The 22,287-nt window shown below is 37.0% G+C and overlaps 1 protein-coding gene across 4 annotated transcripts in view; it reads right to left on the bottom strand.

Annotated features, from left to right (window-relative positions):
- Window positions 1-22,287, bottom strand: part of BANP (BTG3 associated nuclear protein) — a 166,458-nt gene that overhangs the window by 70,590 nt on the left and 73,581 nt on the right. For all 4 annotated transcript variants that reach the window (XR_014896494.1, XR_014896495.1, XM_085310139.1 and 1 more), the window contains exons 8-11: window positions 19,030-19,197; window positions 8,725-8,855; window positions 4,967-5,029; window positions 2,794-2,838 (exon numbers count right to left, since the gene is read on the bottom strand). Coding sequence is in view for 2 of the 4 variants with exons in the window: in XM_085310139.1 (XP_085166265.1) it covers window positions 2,794-2,838; window positions 4,967-5,029; window positions 8,725-8,855; window positions 19,030-19,197 (407 nt within the window). In the remaining 2 variants the exon portion in view is untranslated. The remainder of the gene's footprint in view (window positions 1-2,793; window positions 2,839-4,966; window positions 5,030-8,724; window positions 8,856-19,029; window positions 19,198-22,287) is intronic.

Here is a 22,287-nt window from a genome sequence, read left to right on the forward strand (position 1 = left end):
CAGCCTAGATCAGGAAGCAGTACTAAACCTTATCTGAATCTGGAGAATGCCTAATGTCTGTACAGTAATAGGTGAGAAACAGAAGCATAAGATGAATTCTCAAATGGAATATCTAGTAGTCAAGATAGGATCTACTACCATGAATAAGTATATACTGGTCTCAAGACTTCATTCAATTATTGAATGTTCGCAGAAAGCAACAAATTATTCACTTTCCTTATTATCAATACTCTCCACTGCCCCTTGGAAAGGTGCATTAAAGTTCCTAAAAAGGGGGGGGAAAAGCCACCCTCCTCAAAAGTAATTTTACCTYAAAAGTAATGGACAGGTGGGAAAACTACAAAAGTCTTTTTGATCAGAGGTCACATACAGATGATTGCAAACTACTGGATTGTTATGACTTACATTACCACTGAAGCATATCATCTGACAGATTTTTGTGCTCTTATCCCACTATAAGTGCCAAGGAAAATGTATTAGTTTCAACTTCCATTCTTAAACCACAAGCACAGTTTGGTTTAACTCATTTTCTTTTGCAATCCTCACGAGCTAACAGCTCAAAAATGGTCACAACACAGATCACCTGATGAGCAGAAATCAGTGCAGGCACAGACCTCCTTCCCACCCCTCACACACACGCTGCCGTTGCAAGGAATCATGTGAGTGCTGCTCATCCTCCTCAGTGCAAAACAGGCCTGCGTGGTTCTTAAACTGCTGATGAAGGTTTCAATGTCTAATTAAGGATGGAGATAATATCCCCCAAGTATTTGCTTGCTTGCTCGAATTTCTTGGTCTACTGGAAAATAGTTAAGCAGCAAATACTTCTGGAAGAGCTCGGCAGCTACTGGGAATTGGCCCAGGTGCCAGCTGAAGTGTGACACCACCTGTCTGCTGATTCACATGAGATCGTAGTTGCTCTTCCACCCTAAAATGCAGTCCATTAAGGAAAAAAATTACTGTCTCACCATTTGCTCTCAAAGAAAATTTAAAAGCAGAGTCCAGAGCCCAGTTAGTTTGAAAAACAAAAAAACCTGGATGAGACACTTAAGACTGATTTCCTACATACACACGTACGTATGAACCAAGGTTATCCCAAGGAATATATGTTATGCCACAAAATAGTACAGATGCCTTTATATAAATCTGCAACTGATGTTGGTTTCAACAAAACAGATTAAAGCACACTTCTCTTCCCTTCAATCCTGTGTGCTCTCACACACTTCTCAAAGAACATGTATCCCTATATATTCACATACACATGTATATCCACATTTATCTACAAATATTTTAGAACACCTTTTTTTCTAGCATAGCCTTATTCTGCACATACTCATGCAAATAGTCAGAGGATGAGCAAGACTCCATTCACAGGTATTTCAAGTTTGGAAGTCTTGTCTTTTCTCTCCCCCCACCCCCATTTATTTTAGCACAACAAACAGCTGAATGCTGCCATTTTATGAAGGGACTCACCAGTCCCTGCCTAGAACAAGTGTTGTCAGGAAAATGTGATCATCCAAGTATTTCCATTAAAAGCAGCATCAATTTGCAACAATAATATTTAAACTACATTCTTTAGTTCTAATTAACAAAGTAGAGAGATGCAATTTGTGGCACAGTTAATGTTCTGTAACACTCATTATGAAGCAGTATTTCAAGGGGAAAACTAATAGTATTAGGCTGCAATTTAAAAAAGCGCAAGTGAATCCACACAATTTCACAGAAAAATAACAAACTCAGTCTTCCAGTAAGATTTCATTTAGACAGCAGTATCTTACACAGAAGGAAAAAAGAACCATAAGCTCTAGAACAGTTAAGAGAAATCTCCAGAAAATCAGCTTTCCAAGTCTGACTTCTGCAAGAAGTACTTCTGATTAAAGTCTCAATAATGAACATTTTCTAAAGTTTTTTGTTTCTTAAATATAAGGTAGATTGCTTCCCCACACAAGACATTGCATGTAGTCAAAAGGTCAGAGTACCAACAGCTTCTCAAGGCTTTCAAGTTCAAGTGGATGATGAGTCTTGTCAATATTATAGGGCAGTATTCAAGCTCTAGCCATATGTCTCACAGCTTATTAACATTCAACATGAACAAAAAAACTATACCTTTATTGAAGTGGCCTTACTAGAAAGCTTCTTACAGAAATATTTTTGGTACTGGATATTTTAATACAGTTTAGTATTTTAGTATTTAGTAAAGTGCATCTGAGATCAGATGTTAGCAATTTTGCTGACACCTGACATGAAAATTCTGCTAATTTAAACACTTAGAGACTCATCACTCAAAATAAAAGCTTGCTTTTTATTACCTCATGTATGCATAAGCACCTAATAAAGCCATCTTATCAAAAAGAACAAAAGCAGATGTGAAAGATCTCTTCCTCCCCAGACAGCCATATATTGAAAAAATAGCTGCTTAACCCATAGCAATAAATGCTCTTATGTTTGCGCAGACTGCAATCCACATCTGGCCAATGACAGTTGATAACATACTGTACACAAAATAATCCATCCAGTTAGTAAACCTAAGACTAAAGAGGTCAAAGACAAGAAGGTATAAAACACGGTGATAAAGCATATTGCAGGGGGAATGAAGTAAGTTTGGTCAAGTATTTTGAGTCCACAGACAAAATACTTGGCTTAAGTTTTATCATTTTGCATTTGTTTACATAAACAAAAAGACCAACACAGACTTTGCTCATTAAAACAACTACTAATAATATGAAGTCATTGCAATTGCTAAATTAGTTATAAAGACTAAAGTTAAACGCTGCTTAAAACTCAGTTCAGTCCTACCTGCCCGTCTTGACCAACATGAACTTGATGTATCTGCAGATTTCCCTGTAAAAGAAAAACAGTGACAATAAACACTTGGAAATTTTAAAAGTTGCTCTTTTTAAATTTTGAACTGGCCTGAAAATAATCATCTTCTTACCTCATTATTAAGGAGGTTATTTCAATATTAAGAGAATTTATTAATTTAGGAAATTCTTCTGAGGGTTTTTTGGCAATTCAGCTACACTACAGTGCTCTGCACTTTAACCAAACAGAAGAATAAACAGACTAAAAACCAATGACGTTTTTTAGCACCAGTAGGTTTTACTTTTATACTTTTTGAAAGGTACTATATAGTGTAGAGCATTTTTGTACAAAGTCTGTGTATGGCTTTTGAGGTGAGCCTTTTTTTTCTTTTTCCTCCCTTTTAAAAATTTTCCCTCATTCATATGAAACTGCAAATATAAGTCAAACTTTTACTAAACTAGAATTAGCAGTACAACCTTTTTATATGTATGAATACTATTTGCTATTTTCTTGCTCCAAAGTTACCACTTGCACTAACAGACTTTTCATTAAATCAAAATTCAAGACCAAATGCCAATATCGCTCCATTACAATAATTACATCTATTATGAAACATTCTCAATAATGCAAATAATTTTAAAGAAAACTGTAGCTACAAAATCTGAAAAGGAAAGTCATATCATAACAAAATTAGGTTTTCATTCGTATGTGCAGAGCTGTCTGTTTAGAAGTACATTCAGATTAAGAAAAAACAGTTTCCTCAGACACTAAGACTTGCAGTGAAATTTCACAATTCTTTGAAGAAAAATACCAATTCTTTGATTTTCATATTTTCTACATTTACTCTTACTGGCAGCAGTTCCTCTTTTTTGAAGCTGTGTACATTGGAATAAATTTAAAAACAGATGTTTTCATCTGTCGTGGACAAACATACTCCTCAATATTCTTCCATACAGGAATTCCTGACAGAGCTGGGGCACTTAAACCTCAGGATCCATTACTATGAGTATCTGCTGAATTAGAATTTTTTCAGTGACTCTTTAAAATCATGGTGAAAGCCAAGAGCTGTTACAGCTTCATTGCAGCACACTACAGTTATCCTCAGACCCATAGCATTTTGATCGATTCCTATTTCTCTTTAGGTCTGATAAGCTCTTCAAAGGAGACTGCCTTTAAAGATAATATTTCTATAACATTTATTATAATATTTATTCTGCAATAGTTCCCTGTGTTAACAGTATCCTTCCACACCAAAAGTGCTTTTATGAGATTTCACTTAAGGTACATTGGAAATGGATTAAACTAACTCACAGATAGATCTGTTGAGCAAAAAATTCTACAGATAAATCATACAGAATAAATAGTCAGTATTTATGCTTAATCTTATTTTGCTATTAATTCCCCATGTCAACAAACTAACAGTGCAAGAAAGAATCTGACAGCAGCCTTTGCAGTTAAGCATCTCTGTTATACACATTCTAATATACAGTGGGACCAATAACAACATTCTCACTCAGGTAAACTCAGCTAGCTCTAATGGTCATTTGCCCTGAGTGAAAAATGGTCTAAATTGGAGGATGTAATACTGGATTTACCCATTTCCATTTCATTGCACTATTTTTATGCAAAAAAATATGAAGTGTAAATACCGCACTGCCAGATTGCTTGATTTGTAAGGAAGGTAGGCTCACTTCATTCTGGAATATATCCTTTATTAGATGGGCTCTCAAGCATTCTCCAGCTGCTGTTCAATAATGCCCACAACTAAGGACACTGGGTATTCTGAACACATCCAGTACATAAGTCTAACTAAAATAATTTCATTTCTGAATAGCAAGTCAAGYACCTAAGCTAGGCTTCCCATAGTACTCTGAAAGTATTAAACTCAGTCTTCAGTGAAGACCATTAAAAAGCACATCAGCTATATACCTCAATCACTAAAAAACACATACTGGAGAAGGAAACAAAAAAAGAGAGAGAGACAGAAGTAGGATACAGCATTTACTGCCGCTAGGCTTATTTCACCCTGGCTCTACCACATGCATTCATCACTATTATCACAGGTCTCCTTAGTGAGTTGCAGCAGTTCTCAGAATGACAGCTGGRGAATTGTGGCCCTATGTTCTGGCCAGCCTCTGCTTCACGTGTGCACCAACTTTCTGCTCACCTCACTGTCCTGCGTGATTTGGACTTGCTCGCCTTGAGGAACCTGTGCTATGTGGAGGTGACCCTGTGGGATCCACAACAAAAGAAAACACCAAGAAGCATCAGAAGAAAATCAAAACTAGAGGAAGAAACTATTATCTTGAATTCAATACAGCTTAATATATTCACAACTGTACATGGAAAGAACAAGGTTATTCAAAGAAAACAGTTAAAGATTGCATTAAATAATCCACACTTCCCCATCTTTTTATGCAAAGTAGAAGCTGAGTTTTGAAGAGAAAATGTTTCACTTTCAAATAAGAGGAAAATGAAAAACAGGTTATGCAGTACACGTCTCTACGAACACCTTAAAGTATCCGCATTTTGGACTGATGCATAAAGCCTGCAACTAACTTGCCTTGGTGGACTAAAAACATTAGCTCTCCCAAACCCATGTCCTTGAAACAATGATCCATTTAAAGACCTTCGAAGCTGAGTTCTTAAAATATGCCAAACACAAAACTAAGTGAGTTTTTAAAAGATATCTGTAATTATCCATGTATCTTTGTATGTTGACACAGTTATAAAGTACAGTCCAATCCTAAAGACTATTTCTCAAGCTGTTATAAAATTGGCATGAAGTCATTAATGTGAATGCTGTTACTTATCCTCATTGAGAATCTGTCCCTAACAGTTTTCATAAGGTTAATACTTTGCATTGCTGACCATACCAACCACTTCAGAAAGATATCAAGCCCATCATTTGATAAAAACACGGATAACAAAATGGAAGGAATTCCTTGTGCATTCTGACTAGCCTAGAGAAGTCTTTGCTACTGTAATTTACCTGAAGGAAGATTGGATTCTAAATAACCTACTTCAGCATTTATAAGGCTTTGTGTTCATTTTAATATGCCTGTATGAGACAGAGATTAAAGATAATCATTTGGAATTCTGTCAAAGGCTCTTCTTATTTTATAACCCAAGAACAATTGCATGTGATTTTCAAAGAAACAGAGATCCCTCTATTTCAAACAGTTTCATTTCCTTTGGAAGGAAACTGTCTATTTATAGGGAGAAAAAACATACTGGAAGTATCACTCTGACAATAGGGACTGTATATAAAATTAGAGCATGGCCCAGTCCATGTTGAGATTAGAATCACTTTCCCTCCTCAACATCAAACCCTCAGGGCTCCCAGGAAAGACTGCTGAAAATTTAAAAGATCCATTTATACTGTTTTCTAATATAAGCAGTCCTTTCTGACTAAGGCATGGGAGAAGATGACTTTATTCATCTTTGAATCATTCACCACTCCCCAAAAGAACTGCTTGCTCATCTTTTGCAGATATATAGCTGGTTTTCAAGGACAGCGATAATTTGTGCACAAAACAATTCCAGCAAGGAAAATCTTTTTTAATCCTAGCTCCTAAACAAAGTTTATAGGGATTTAGTAAATCCTTGGCATTCAGTTCAGTACTGATTTTTTTAAAAAACATCTGCTGCACAAACATATACAGAAATATAACTAAATAATGACATGAAACCTAAGTATTACTCCCCAGAAGTGAAAAAGCACTTCCATTTTCTTCTGGTTCAAGCCATGACCTTTCTATAAAACATGCTGGACAGATTATGACAACATTTAGATTTTTGCTGTGGATCATAATAGATTTTTTCCAAATTCTAAGATTAATTTAAAGGATGACTGACAGGTCCAGATTGTTTTTTTTTATGAGGCAAACTTTCACCACTTGCATATATAAACACAACCATTCTGTCTCTCATATCCAGCAATTTTGCATAATTTTCCTTTCTACAATATCCTTCAAGATTCTCAAAATATTTTTCACTAACCAATTAAAATCTCAAAAAAGACCTATAAAGCAGTTAAGAACATACACCCTCTAAAATAAACAGTGACATCAAGAAACCAATTCCCAAGATAATACTGTAAAATTATGGCAAAAGTGAAATGGAAAGTCATAGCACTCAGTTCCTGCAGAAGGAGCATTATTTCCCTGAGAATGCACTCTGATGACAGAAAGGTAAAGTTTGAAAAGTTCGGTTTTACTTCACTGAACTTCTGTTTAGTCCTCTTACCATGTTGCAGAATGGTAGCTCATCACATTTAAGATTAGCCACACCAAGTGAGGGCTGCCTCCTTAGCATGCAGTCAGACATGTGGCATCCATTCACATAGCAGGAAAGTGTTTGTGGGAAAAAGCAAGAAGTGGCCTGCCTGGATTTAGCAACCCTATCTGACAACCATAGCTGGTGGTTCCCAGCATCCAGTACACCTACTTTAGTTTCCTCTCCACCTGTACCCTACCTGCACTCCCCACACCTTAGCTCACTGACCAACTTACACCTGCTGTTTGGAGTTCCTTTTGATCTCCTTCATCTCTGAGCCTCTCTATTTTCATTCTTCACGTACAAAATATTCAGATAGGCTTTCTCCTATGCTGCCTCTCATACCTGGGGAGTGAGTACCGTAAATTCCTAACAAAGACACTTTGTTATCCTACTTCAAACTCTTCTTCTTAATGGTGTTAACCAAATATTTGGTAAGAGCTAGAACATCAGGTACTAATGTTTATGAAGTTGATTACTCTCAGCACTTCCTTGTTTAATTGACTATTTCCATCTGTTTTCTCCATCTGTCTCCTAAGGAAATAGGAGAGCTTATGTGATCATACAGAATGGAAATGTATGTGTGTGTGTGCATGTTTTTTTTCTGTTCTGTGTTTGTACACTGCCTAGTACAGTTGGGTACTGGCCCAACTCGGGATTCTGAGTACCTTCAAAACATTAATAACACCAGTGTAAAAGAGCTTCAGAAAGAAGCTTTTGCTTTATATGATTGCACAGAGAAGCTGTGAACTGCAAAGCCTAAAGCTTTTGAAAACTAATGACAGACGGAGCTCACATTTAAATTCTCAGATTTCTACCACAAAAGAATGACTGTGCAGATATAATTCAGTATTTCTGAATGCTGCATGTCAAAAATGCCACATGTCAAAACTACCACACAATCCATTATTCCACTTTTTTTTTCTTGCAATTTTTTTAATTTTAATACAAAGCTATCCTTGTAGTCAAACTGTGGCACACAAGAACTAAAGTCAAAATGAGTTTTTGCAGAGTATACTAAAAACTGTATGTAAAAATAATAAAGGCMTGAGCTACGATACTACACATTTCCTGACTTCTACATTTTTGTGTCCAATTGTTTACTTAAAATTCTAAAAATTAGATTAAAAAAGACCAGTATAAATTTTGCTTATATACATGTATCTAAATGAATACACATGTAAACCATTCAGCTAACAGATATCCAAAAATGCTCGAGAATGCAGTTTTCAAAAATGAAAATGAATCAAAAACACACTCCTGTTTAAAAACACATATTGTTAGAACAACTTCAGAAGCGTAAATTGTACCATTAGAAGGCCTACTATTGTTATTAAAGTAGCTGTGTGAGTAAAATACCAGGCATAGACACTACAAGCCAAACCTAGAGTAATAAATGTGCATTTATTTGCAGCAGTGTGAGCAAATCCTGCATGAACGTTTCTGCCGTATTACTCTTATTAAAAAAAGAAAAAAGGAAAAAAAAAAAGCAAATTTTTCATAAGCCTGAAATGTTTACTTTCTGCAAATTATGCTTAAGTAGTAAAGACAGGCCCCCTTTTAATTAAAAAAAAAAACAACTGAAACAAAGTTTGCTTCTATATGGACTGTTTAAATAGAATAATTTAGAAAAGGTTGAGTACATACTACTTGAACTTGTCCATCTTCTCCTATTTGGTGGATCTGAACCTGCTGAGCATTAGCTAGTGCATAATGTAGTGCCTGTGGCTGGTTCTGCTGGATCTCATTAGAAGCTGAAACTGCGCTCTGTGAACCCTCTGTAAAAGAGACAAAAATTCAGCATTATTGTATTCCATATCTCATGCCAGTGGCCATGCAACAATGTACATTCAAAAATTGTGGAGAACAAATGCAATCAGTATACGCAGGTGCAGATCAGCTGCATTCTTGTTATGTATGTTCACTGCTTAAGTTTAGATGTGCTACAAGTTCCAATATTGTTTCAAAGGCTACTTTGTCCCAGAGAAAGCATACATTAACNAAAAAAAAAAAAAAAAAAAAAAAAAAAAAAAAAAAAAAAATCACAAAAACACTCACACCCTTTTGATTCTAGATTAAGGATTTTGCAACTGTAAAGGTAACATTCACAGCAAAAATGCTATACATGATTTCCTAAAGCAGTTGAACATTTTCTTTTGTGCTTTCAGCTGCTTGTGTAGCTGAAAACTGACTGTCATCACCAAAACCACCAGGATACATTTGAAAACTCATCCTGTAAAATGAAGTCAYCATATAAATAAAGGTTACCTCTAATAACTGCTTTTCAAGATGCACTTGTATAATTCAAACCGACACACATGAGCATTGAGGTGTTTTATTTTTTTTATCTCAGAATTTCATAGATGGCACATGCGCAAGCTCCAACCTCATGTGCCATTAATATAAATGGACCATCTACCAACCAGTGTGGTAGATCCCCAAACATACTATAAACAATGCTTGCATGGAAGATGTTTCTGGCATCACAGGCTTCCATAACAGCAGGCTGGTAAAAGTGTGAATAAAGTGCACGGAGAAGCCCTACGGGAGGTAAGAACGGAGGCATCCTATAAAAGGGACAACAATCCTGCCTGGGCTCTGCTCGTGCAAAAGGCTCCCTCTAAGCTGTTTCACAGGGTGAACACAATGGAGCAGAGAGACAGACTGTGTGGGTCTTCCTACAGATTAAGGCACTTCTGGTGGGTCTACTTATGACTAGAGATAYCTTCTATCCTTTCAGGAGTCTGGAAAGAAAACTGAGGTTATAGATTATTTTTACAGCCCATGTGACAAGTTGAAGTACCTGTTGCTAGGAAAAACCTTAAAATGTCCCAATATCACACAAATCAGTAAGACTCAGCAGTAGTCCTCATTTTCTTCCTTTTTCATTTGAGACAACTGGGAGAACTAGACTGTGTACAGAGACTTCACTCTCAATCAGAAAGCACTTTCAGAATAATGTATTTGAAGAAATACTTTAACATACAGTTCTTCTGGAATCAATTTGAACAGTTTTATTTTCTATGCCACAAAAATATGTTAATGAAATCTTTAAAGTGTTAAATTTGTTTAAAATTTATTTGGATGCATTATTTCTTTGTCAATGGCTTCTATGCTAAAAGATAATGTAAAAAGGTTAACATCATACACATAGTAGCATTTAATAATATAAAACTTTGAACCTGTGTGAGCACAAGAAATTGTAATGAAAATATAGAAGAAAACTGTCATTCAACTTCCACAGTACATAATTTTCTTAAAGTATTTTATTTATTGTTTAAATGCAGACCAGACAGACCAGATGGGCTTCATCCTCCTCATAGGCGGCTGATGGTTGACATATTTTGAGTATAAATATGATGGTTGGTTTCTGGATCAACACACCAGAAAACCTTGTTTCATAAAGTTTAATACCTTTATTTAATACTCTAAGATTTGTTCTGAAAATAGAATGTTACTTTTACAAGAATGAGCATTATTAAACTAAATAAAACATTCTTTAAAGAATTCAAAATTATCTTCTAGATAGAAGTAGACAGGACGAGGTTAAAAAAAAAAAAAAGAAAGATGATTCTTAAGGCTGAGTATGGGAATTTGAGACAACTTCATCACCACTAAGCTAGCATTTACTTTTCTGTTGAAAACTTAAGTTGCTTAAGAGTTCAACTAGTCAGCTATAATTACAATCTGTAAATATGTATTAAAAACACCCAGCATTCTATATACTATACACTATAACTGAGCACAATATATTAAGTATGTATTTTGCTACCTATTAGACATGCATCTTTCATATTTTACATTTGACTATTTCACCAGTCTAGAAACTTCATCATTTCTTAAATATAGTCCTTTCAGTTACTGCATGACACCAATACTTTGTGTTTCCTTTACTGTTATACAATGCAAGTTTTTCCTGCAAAATTCTGGTCAAGACTATGAAACCACAACTAAGAGAAGAGTCCTGTACTTGGTACAAGAAATTTTACAGCACCAGTCAAACAAAAATGCTATTTGTTCAAACTTGTGATGCTTGATCACGCTGCCCATCATGAGGGGTTTTACCATTACACCCAGTGGCGCTAACAGGCRTTCTGAAACCATCAGGTACCCAAGCCTCTTTCTTTTGGTTTTTCGCTCATCTCCATGACTCCAGTTACAATAATATTTTTATGCAATTAATTTTCTTTTTGGTTTACAAAACAACATTTTGTTAGGATACTAAACAGCTAAAAACACCTGTTGTTCGTCACCTTTTTTCTTATCAGTTACCGGAAGTCCATTCAGCTGTGATTTTGTTTCCCAGTCTCCCACTATATAACTCAACAGCTGGTCAAGCTACGGTGTCCAAACACATAATCCTTCATACACATACATGTGTGTGTGYGCGCATTTATATGTAATTTTTTTTCTGGCACACAAACAGCAAAGCTGGACTTGGGACAGAAATGAATGATGAGGTAAGAAGCTGGTTTCGCTAACAGCTTTAATAACCTTCTAACAGTACTCCTCCAGTAACTTAAACTTACCACTACTAACCGCAACACTGTACTTCTGAGAAAACACTCAGATGAACTTATAATGAGCATTTATTTCCTGATCAGGAAAGYCATGCAAAAGAAAAATTTCAAAGAAATAAAAACAGCAGCAGCAGATAAAAATACATATTTAAGTACGTATTATGCACATATAGAAATGTGGTTTTAACCGGAAGGTAGAGTAACCCTGTACTTATTTGTTGACCATCTTTTGCTTTACAGGTGCCAGAAATTATTAAAGTTTTCAGAGGCAGGAACAGGATATAGAGACTGAATGCAGTCATACTGTACGTTTCTCAAGGTTACTTATAAATAGATTTCAGTTTGGCTTCATTGCAACAACCACAGTTGAGGTTTTGGGGGGTTGGTTTGTTGGTTGTTGGTTTTTTTCTTTTTTCTCTTTTTTAAGAAGAAAGGAGAGAGAGAGAGAGAGAGAGCATTCAGCAGTGTCTAAAGACAACACATCCTTTATACATATTGTTTTTCCCCCCTTCTAAATCTCTGACCAGACAAAAGCAATATTTATCCATTTTTAAACATTCCCCATAAAAAACAAACACAAACATGAATAGCACACAGCTTGAACGGAGGATAAGTCAACAGTTATAAATCACTATCATGTAAACTATCTGGCTTCACATTTACAACTTTGATATGTTAGCAAACCCCTGGCACCAAGAAACTACACAGTTGACCTCTCGCTTTGAAATTTTCCATCGCACTATTTTGAGAGGAGGCGGAGGGGAAGCGAAGGGCTGCGGCAGCGCCGACGGCGAGCGGCGCGCGCCAGGCAGGCTGCCTCCGGCGCCGGCCGCGGCACGCGCTCGGGCGTCACCCGGCGAAACCTGACTGCCGGGAGAGTCCTCCTTCGCGGACTGAAAGGAGCCCTTCGCGATCTTCTGCCTGTTGACTCTGCACGGGCTTTGCAGTCCACGGCAACTTGCCACACTAAGTTAGTTTTTGGCGATCTTCCCCCCAAAGGAGTGATTTCTGTCACTCCCTCCGAAGCTAACCTTCTTCAGCCATCTGATTAGATTTTTCAGGCAACTGCTTCAAAAATAAACATGTTTAACTTTCAAACAAAGATCAACTTTGACATTCCTCACTTCAAGGGCAAAAACTCTGAGATATTTTCCAAATCTTTTCTATTCTCATTACAGGTCATCCACTTTTGCGATTAATCTTTATTTAAAATCTACCCCTGCATTCCTATAGACACATTTAGAAACAGTCCCCTGAAGTACGCTAACCTACGTCGGCTTCCTTTGCAGTAARTGCAGAAACCAGAAGCGAACGCCACGTTTTCCTCAGGAATTCCCCCAGGCGAGAGCGCGCTCAGCRCCACGGGTCACAGCCACACTCAGCTCTGCAAAGCTTTGCCAAAGTTTTATCAGCTGAGCGTTTGACCGCTCATTTGGGAGGGGAACGTAGGAGGCAGGGATTCTGCAGCCGAGGGGATTCATGTTTAATCTCCCTGCTCGTGTATCCTTACTCAAAACTGCTTTGCTAGTTTCTAGGCCTCACAGCCGCGTGCTTCTGGTAACAAACTAGGAACTATTATTTTTTACCACCTTGGCGTCTGGTCTTAGCAAAGAAAGATTAATGGGCAGATGAAGCAAAGCAGTCTTCAAAAACAGAAAAAGAAGGAGAAAAAAACATTTTACCGATTAATGAGCAATTCAAAGAAATAAAACACTCTACTGTAAACCATTATCTAAACGTGACTCATCCGGTGCTAAGGGCCTCMCATTTTGCAGAACAGCTATGACGATTTGGCCGCACCATCCATCTACGTGTGCGACATGCTGGCATAGGCTGAGCACTTCAGTCCAAATCTACATACAAATCCCAAAGTCATAGAACTAATTAATAATTCCAACATGGAACACTGAGATAACAGCTTTAATGATCTTAAGAGAAATTRAAAGGAAGGGAGAGAAGGCACTCTTCGACTAATCCTCCTCCCAAAAATCTCATTTCCTACCACCTTCCCCCCACAGACCACTAATGTCTTTTTAAAGACTATCTAGCTAAATCATCATGGCAGCCATGTATGCGACTCCTGTCAGAAAAAATGARAGAGAAAAAAATACACATTAAGGACTAAAGCGTGGGCTCCAAGAACAGAAGAGCAAACCACTGCGATTAATACCTCAAGGCCAACAAATGGCAACAGTTTCAAACCAAAGAACCAGATAATATAAGGAATTAAAACCCCTGCCTAAATCTAACAGCCTGCCACAATGACTTTATACAACCCATAAATCTCGTGGCTACTGTAAAGTCGCACAGTCAATTAAAGGTAGAGCGATCATAATGAGCATCTCTGCGAGGGAAGAACAGAGATGAGGCATTCATTTGTGTTCTTCCACTAACTTCCTTAGGTGTTTAGTCTGGAGATCATTTACTCTTGAGCTCTTTACACTTGAACAGTATCACAGAATTGCAGGGCCAAAAACTTGTGGCAAAGCTGAGTAAGCACTACAGGCTCAGTCTTGTGCTTTCTTACAGGGTCTGCATAGCTAATTTTTCCTAGTAAAAAGTAGAACAGAGAGGAAATCTGTTATCATTTTTAACTGCATGATTCAAATCAAAGCCACACACTACATAATTCTTTTTATGAACAACAAGCAGAAAAAGCCTAAAAGTTTTAAGATGTCCAACAAGTATGTAAAAGCAAAGCTCAAGTATAGCCAGCTCAAGAAACTCTCTTTAGATGTAAATATTTCAAATTTATTTGATGATTACATGTGCTCATATATATATATATATATATATATATCTCACAAGTCACGGAACAGATTAGAGTGAACGAGACTTCTGCAGATTGTGTAGTCCAACGACCCCTAGCCCCACTCAAAGCACTGGCAACCTGAACAGCTTCTCAGGATCGCTTCCAGTCTCCAGTGCATCTCCAGCGATGGAGACTCCACAACCTCTCTGCACAACCTATCCCAATGCTCTACCACTCTCAAGATGCTCCAGAGCTAGAGGAATGAAAATTAGGTCACAAGCAGGTGAGTTTCACACTGCTGTATTTTTTAAAATAAGGCAAATTAATTGCTCCTGAAAGCAGCTATGAAAAATCAAGAGACCTGCTTCAAAGAAGAGGATGTCCAGCAGGGCAGTGACCATGCTTATCTGGGACTATTTTAGAATTAACAACAAAATTATTTTAAATGATACATAAAGATGTTCAATCATTTTCACTGCCAAACAGAAATTACTACCTATTCTATAAAGGCGATTTTTAACATACCAACATCCAAGCAAACATTCTGCAATACGTAAATGAATGTTGCAACACCTGAAGTGCCAGGACATTTCCAATCTGAAAGATTTAGAATTATATTAAGATAAAACTGAAAACTATCTTGCTATTAACCAGCCCTTAGACACAGCTGATTAAAAATACCACTATAAGCCAATCATTAGCAAACACACCACTGTTTTGGATTTGAGCCTTTTCCACTGTTCTGGATTTGAATCCCCCTCCCCATTGCACCTGTCAGTCCCAATTTTCTATATGAAATGCTAGGATCACTTACAACTCAGAAGAGGAAAATTATTCTGCAATATAGTTAATACCAGGAATGCGGTGGTCCTTCATTCACTCTTAGGACCTCAAAACCATATTTAAGCATTTTAATGACCTCAGAACAGCTTGGCTGCATAACAGACACTGTGATGCTACCTGTCTATTCTAGGTATGTGTCTACAGCAATAGCACGGTTTTTAAACGTTATTTTCTAAAGGCTACAGGAATATCTTCAATAGTAAGCCCTAAAACTTCCTTCTGAAGGTATTATTAGTTAGCTAAGCATCAGTGGGTTTAAATACTTCTACACTAAACGTGTTTCTGCAAAGAAACATATTTATCATATTTAACCTGGTAAAGACTGCTTTCCTTTAATTCTTTTCCKACATAGCACAATCTGAAATGCCTACTTACAAGATCTAAAATGGAAGTGCTTTCCTATCAAATATGTCCCTTCACATTTGATATAATTGTTCTCTTAGTCCCCATTTAAACTACTATATAAGCTGACATACTTAGGTCAAGGTCCTCGGTGACCTGTGGTTATTCACAGAATTAAAAACTCTTCTAAAATTCCTGACAAAACAAAAGCATTATACCTTCTTTGAATAGAAGTCATACAGTCTTCTAGCGAGTGAGTGAGACACAGCAGCATCAGGAAGGCTCTGAAGGCAAAGGCTGTAATTTTGCTCCTGAGTTCCTCCTAAGATACTATGCAGTTAGGTGCAGGCACATGCAGCTCTGGCAGAGTTGCTCAGATCTGGCCCACCAAGAAGTTGCAGGAAAAACTACGCAGCCTATCCCCGTATTCTTCATAGAGTAAAGATGACATCGCAGTAACAATTCACAATCTTTTAACAGCATTTTTTTTCCTATCTTTATGTGTGTGGGAAGCAGATACTATATTCTACCCTACAGATAAGTAGCTAAAATGCCTATTATACATGAATTGATACGGAGCAACATGTTACACAGTGAACATATGCAGGTAGTCTTCTGGAGAGTGCACAGCCACAGCTGGGCAAAGAGCTGAGGTAGAGGACCTAGAAGCTAATCGTAATAGCTGTAACGAACAATAGTGGAAAAGACAGTTTCTCAAGTAGCTGAATTCCAGACCATTCAAGGCTCACCTTAAATTGCCCCCTGAAACAAATGCTACCATAAAAACTGTCTGGGTTCATATATAACACTTTAAAAAGCCGTATTTGACAGCTATGTTGTCATAACTGTGAAATACAGACCTCCTTTACTTCAGAGCTGCGAAATATTACTTCTTTTTCCTGCTAGCTGGCAGCAGGAGTTTTGCTATATCCACTATGCAGCTTATATAATAAGTTACAGATGCCTGTGAATTATGATGCTGTAATTCCATTGAGGGGTTCCAGATATGTCAAACCACAAAAGCAAAGTCTGAGTGGTTCACGAGGTTACCTGAACTCAGGGATGGAATTACAGCCCTGTCATGAAAAAGTTGCCTTTCTAAACAGCGCTTGAATCCACACTTTTTCCTTTAATGTTTACCTCTCTTTCTTTTCCCTATACAGTCTTTCATTCAGCCTCTCATCCCACTCTACTGCTTTCCTCAAACCTCCTCCTCTTTCTTCAGGTGTTGCAGGTGAAATATCACTCACAGCTGTTTCTGGAGTGCAAAGTAGTTTTTTTCAAAAGACCACCTGATTCTCCTTTTTTTGTTTGTTTCTCTTAAACAGCATTGTACCATTCCTGGGTATAACTGTAGTAAATTCATTTATTATCTTTAAGCCCTCCCAGAAATTGATGTTAGTAACATTCCAAGAGCAATATTTTAAAGAAAATTAACAAAAACTTTGAATGATGGGATATTTTTGTCTGCTCAAAGGCAGCTATTAACACTATTGCTGGTACTCTCTTTTGCCTGCGCGCAATGACATGCCAAATTGCCTCAGTTGACTTTTATCATACTGAGGACTAAAGACATCTTTGAAAGGACCTGTACTGAACTCTTTACTATCTGGGGGACTTGGGAGCTGAGACAGCCTCTATACTGGGAGACCCACAGAGCACGAATGCTCTACGGTAAGTCCAGAAGATTGACATACCAAAGGCGGCCAGCTCAGCTGCAGCACAATGAGTTTGCCTGGGCTCAGAGCCTGAAAAAAACAAGTTGGCTCTTGCAGAGACATCTGATGTGTCTCTGTACCACACTACTCTCACCTGATCCGACAGTCTCAGGTGTCTTTGCACCTATGGAACAACTACTCACAAATCAGGTAGGTGGAATTGGGATCAAACTACAATGCAAAACCAGGAATTTTCAGGAAAAAAAAAAAGAAAGTCTTATGGCCTTAAAAGAAGGCCTTATGGCCTTCTGAAGACAAGAATGCACTGAGCCTGAATCTGTGTTTTCTGTCTCTACAACTGGTCTCTCCACCTCTCTGAATCAGGAGATTAAAGATTAATAATTTTTAATAATATATCTCAACACCAGTAAATGAGTATGGCCTAAAGAACACAGGATTATAATTGCACTTATTATTGCATTTTTAGTCTAAAATACTGATTGCTAAGAGACTGAATCACTATTTATGGCTTATGGTTATCATTATGTTGATTAGTTGTTTTAATTTGAGAATTTTGGATATGATTCCCAGTTCCAGCACATAAAACTTTCCATTGAAAGCAGATTTTGGCATTCTTTGCATGAGATACAGTGGTTAGTGTTAACATGCAACCAAAAATTTTATGCAGGCAAATAAACTTACTTCCTCTTCTTTGGGCTTACTTCCAAAACACTGTTTTTAATATACAATGTACAAATGTCCCATAGCACTGCTTTATATTAAAAGTATGAGCCAGAAGTGTCCTATGAGAACACTTCTTGGGTCAGTACTTTTCATTTGTTTTTATTATTATTCATGCCTATATACCTATATGGAAACATAGAATTACCCACAACATTTTTAAGGATGTGTGCATTTCTTTAGAGGAAACTAAGTTGTGAAGAAAATTTAGCATGTCCTGCTGCATGGTGTGAACACATCAAGAAATATTTCTTGACTCTTGACGTTCAGGTGTGAATATCACTTACTGTTCACTTATGAACATCAGTTACAGATAAATATTACGACTGTCTACTCAAAAAATTTAACCTGGTTAAAAAAAAAAACATACAATAGCAAAAAGCTGCATTTGCCAAATTTTTTCATTTAGAAGTCATTGTTCAGACAACATACTAATGAATAAAGCCAGTCTCTCTCATGCACTGAAATGTGCTACACRTTCATTCCTGAACAAGTCTGTATTTTACTACTGTTTTAGTCCCCTTCTCCCATTGCTCCTCATGTAAGAAACACACATCCCTCGCTTCCTTTCTAGGTTTGCCAATGCACTGCAACCAAGGGTTTGACTGTGATTTGCAGACATACCAGTACTATATTCTACAAAGGATCTACTACAGCTATGGGCCCCATGAGCCCACCAGGGAGTCTGCACGTACCAGTACACAGCTGGCTTGCGCTGAAGCCCCAGTGTTAAGATTTAACCGCAAGTGGTTGACTTCACTTAGTAAGTGAATGCTGCAGTGACTCCTCAAGCTGTATTACAGATACACACCCATATTGTAATAAGGGGAGATGCCTCTTTACCAGTAATAAATGTTACATCAAAAAAAGCTGCAGTAATATAAAAACATTCCAAAAATTCAGTTGAAAAAAATGACAATTTTTCCATTTATATTCTTGTTTTATAAAGAAAATAAATCTGTGGGGTCCTCATGCACCTGTTTTAAGTATAGTTTAAGAGCAAAGTCATTTTCAGGTATATTAAAAACAAATGAGATTATTACTGTAGTTTCCACTTGTTTGGTTTGCCTTTTGTTGTGGTTTTTATTTTTTTTACCTGAACCACTGTAAGATGACGAAGAAGGTGTTCGCCTCGAAAAGCTTTTCACTGCAAGACTCTGGCCTCGCTGCTTCCGTCTCCAAGCTGTTCGGCATTTGGAGTCTATGCTTTGCTTGATCCGATACCAGTCGGATTCTGTGATTCCAAATTTATAAAATAGGTGACCTATAATAAGAAAGAAACACAAAGGGATAGAACCCAGCATAAATCTGTATTTTCATGAAAAAATATAAACAATCCACACTRTCACACACTCAAAGAGAACAAAGCAACTCTGAAAATTTTAGGGCTTCCCATCATGCCAAAATGCCCTAAAGGAATATTATGACATTAAGAAAAATGCCAAAGCTATACAGTGCTGTGATTTTAACAGCTGTTTCCAGAACTAAGTAATCATACAAATCCACACACATGCTGTGTATTTAAAAATGTCACCAGTCTACAAAGTTTCTCAATCAATACTTCTGTCCATGAAAATTGCACTATTACATTCAAGATATGCAACAGTGAGAAACAGAAAGATCCAGCATTTCCAAGTCAAAACTACATGAAGCTGCAATTATCATTAATRGTGACACAATATGTATAAATCTGATGAGTAAGAAGCCAGACTAAAGCTCCATATAAAATGGGCAATCTCCTTTAAAGCTCATTTGAAGATTCATCAAGATCCAATAAAATCTAAAAACRTTACTGCTAGTAGTAAGTCAAGTCATCTGAGTCACACTCTGTACTTTTAAACACTTATATGAATAGTCTGTGCTAAGTTGCCGAACTGATTACATAAAAACAACATTGACTTGCAAGCTGAACTACTTGATTATTTTATAGCAAACCTTATACAGGTCAAGTCTTGCTGTCAACTCAAATTAGGTTCATTATCATGTGCAACCTCTGTAACCACAGCAGAGACCTAGCTACACAAGAAACAGAAGCAATCAAAAGTGTGTCTCAGGTATGAGAAAAAATGCAAGAAAAGTATCAGTTTCAACATCTGAAGAGAGAGTTAAAAAATTGGGAAGGAAATGTGTTGTGCGTTGTCAACTTTTTCAAGGCTCTCCTTACACTGTTACAGATTCTTACTATTTTATTGTAAGCATTACTTACAATAGTTTATATTTTGCTTAAAGCATCAAAAGCTGAGGGAATTTGATTATATGTTAAGAGAAATCTATACTCTTCCTGGGTGCAGAAAGAAATGCTTGGAAAAGTAAACCAAAAGGTTCAGAAACCTTGAAGGAAAATAAAACTATCTGAACATTTACTATTCTTTAAAACTTCCTGACTTAAAAATTTTCAGAATTATGTGGATTCATAGTAGTGCAGTTAAAAATCAATCTRAAGTTGTAATACCTGCATCTAATTAATTGGACTTTATGACTATGCTTGAAGGCTCTATTAAGGTTCTTCTATGCCTTTAGGAATCAGTTTTTCTCAGTACCCTCCACTCTCCTGGATAAAACCATCTTTTCAACCTACTGGATCTATTATCTCACCTTCAAATAGGATCCTGATGAATATTTAAACACCAGCTTAAACTGTTTATAGTCCTATGAAYTGAATAAGGTCTGATCATGTATGTCAAGACCATTGATTTGAAGCCTAGAGAAGCACAATGCTAGCTTTGTACAAACTCAGAGTTTTGTTCTCTCCATTGTACTGTAAATGAGCTGGGAGTTCTCAGAATCTGAAATTGGGATATTACTGTTTTAACATACTCAAGTGGAGTACTGTATTTCTCAAGCCATCATCATCTAACATTATATCTATTTTCTGATGCTCTATTTTATTGTATCATTGTTCAAAGAGCAGTTTGAAATAAAGCAGAGAGCATTTTGGAAGAAAGTGCTGGCATCAAAGACAGCAAGCATGTTATTTAGAGATTGCTTTACAACTATATTATGATTCCAAAAAGTGGAGGAGAGGAGGAGGGGAGGAAGAAAATTGACTGAAATTATCTGCTGCTGTGTAACAGTTTCCTTTCCATAGGTGTCAGCAAAATGAAAGCACACACTGTACTGAAAATAYTGAGACCACATCTCTGAACGTAATCTTCTGCTTTAAAAAATAATATGCAGTAAACAGAGAAATGGGTTTATAAATGTTTGCAGTAATGTCCAATATAAAGAGTTGTGTTTTAACTCTTCATATGACTTCAGCTGTCAGTACATACACAATACTTGTATAGCCCTACATAAAACACACTGTCATATGCTCTGTGGTTATTTGAACAAATGTCCATATTTCATTCACAAATATATTTTAATGACTTTCATGTTGTTTGATGCTCACTAAAAAAAGCAATGGAATTAGTTGCAGGTCACAGAAAACTCTTGCAGAAACAATTTTAAATGTTACACTGTAATTCATGGGCTATTCCAGGATGTTGCTCGATTCAAACAGAAATCAAAAGCAGTAAGGGATATGAGACAAGGTAGTCTCAGTGGCAGTGAGCTGGTCATGCTAGGAGGGCCAAGGCCGGCAGGACAAGAGCACATGAGGAAGATGACAGATGCCAGAGCTGTAACAACATGCCCTAGAAATTGCTCTGTTGAGGAAAGACAGAGAAAGGCAGCCTTCTACTATAGGTCACAAAAGCAATCTTTCAATCAGCAACAAGGAACAGCCATGAAATACTAGAGAGATCGATCATCACCTTTATGGAGAGAACAAGACTACAGAGGAAAGCACAAAAAACAGAGGAACAAGCTAAACAGAGTAGAGTTGGAGAAGCAAGTTTCAATCTAGAGAGAGCTCAGACCCCAGGCAGAGCTTTTCAAAGCCAGGCACGTATGCTTCTTTCCCATTTTCATGGGATTCCTACYTAGCTGTTGCAGTGGTCAAAGGTATAAAATTGTTACAGAAAACATCTGCTGCTTGCATAGATTTCTACCGTAGCTGCATACTCAATTGCAACAAGCAAATTAGGCACGAAAAATTAGCCCTTAACTACAAAGACAGCTGATGCAAAGGTTAAATGAATTTCAGGTGTATGAAACTAAATAGCTGGTACTATGACTTAAAATGTTATTCTATTAAAAGATCTACAGCAGCCACATTTGATAACAGTCCGTTGATGACCAAACAAAAATCTAATACTAACTACATGGCAGTATTCTGAGAAAAGGTTCACTATAACAGTCTTRGAGATATGATTTATATGTGGTAGAGATGCACACTGAAAATGCGTACAAACAATATCAGAAAATCAGAGTGCTGACATTCCAGTCTTTACCAATAAATGATTACATGCAG

Source organism: Rhea americana, unplaced genomic scaffold (genome assembly GCF_003343005.1).
Source record: "Rhea americana isolate MKP2758 unplaced genomic scaffold, rheAme1 scaffold_311, whole genome shotgun sequence".
NCBI lineage: Eukaryota > Metazoa > Chordata > Aves > Rheiformes > Rheidae > Rhea > Rhea americana.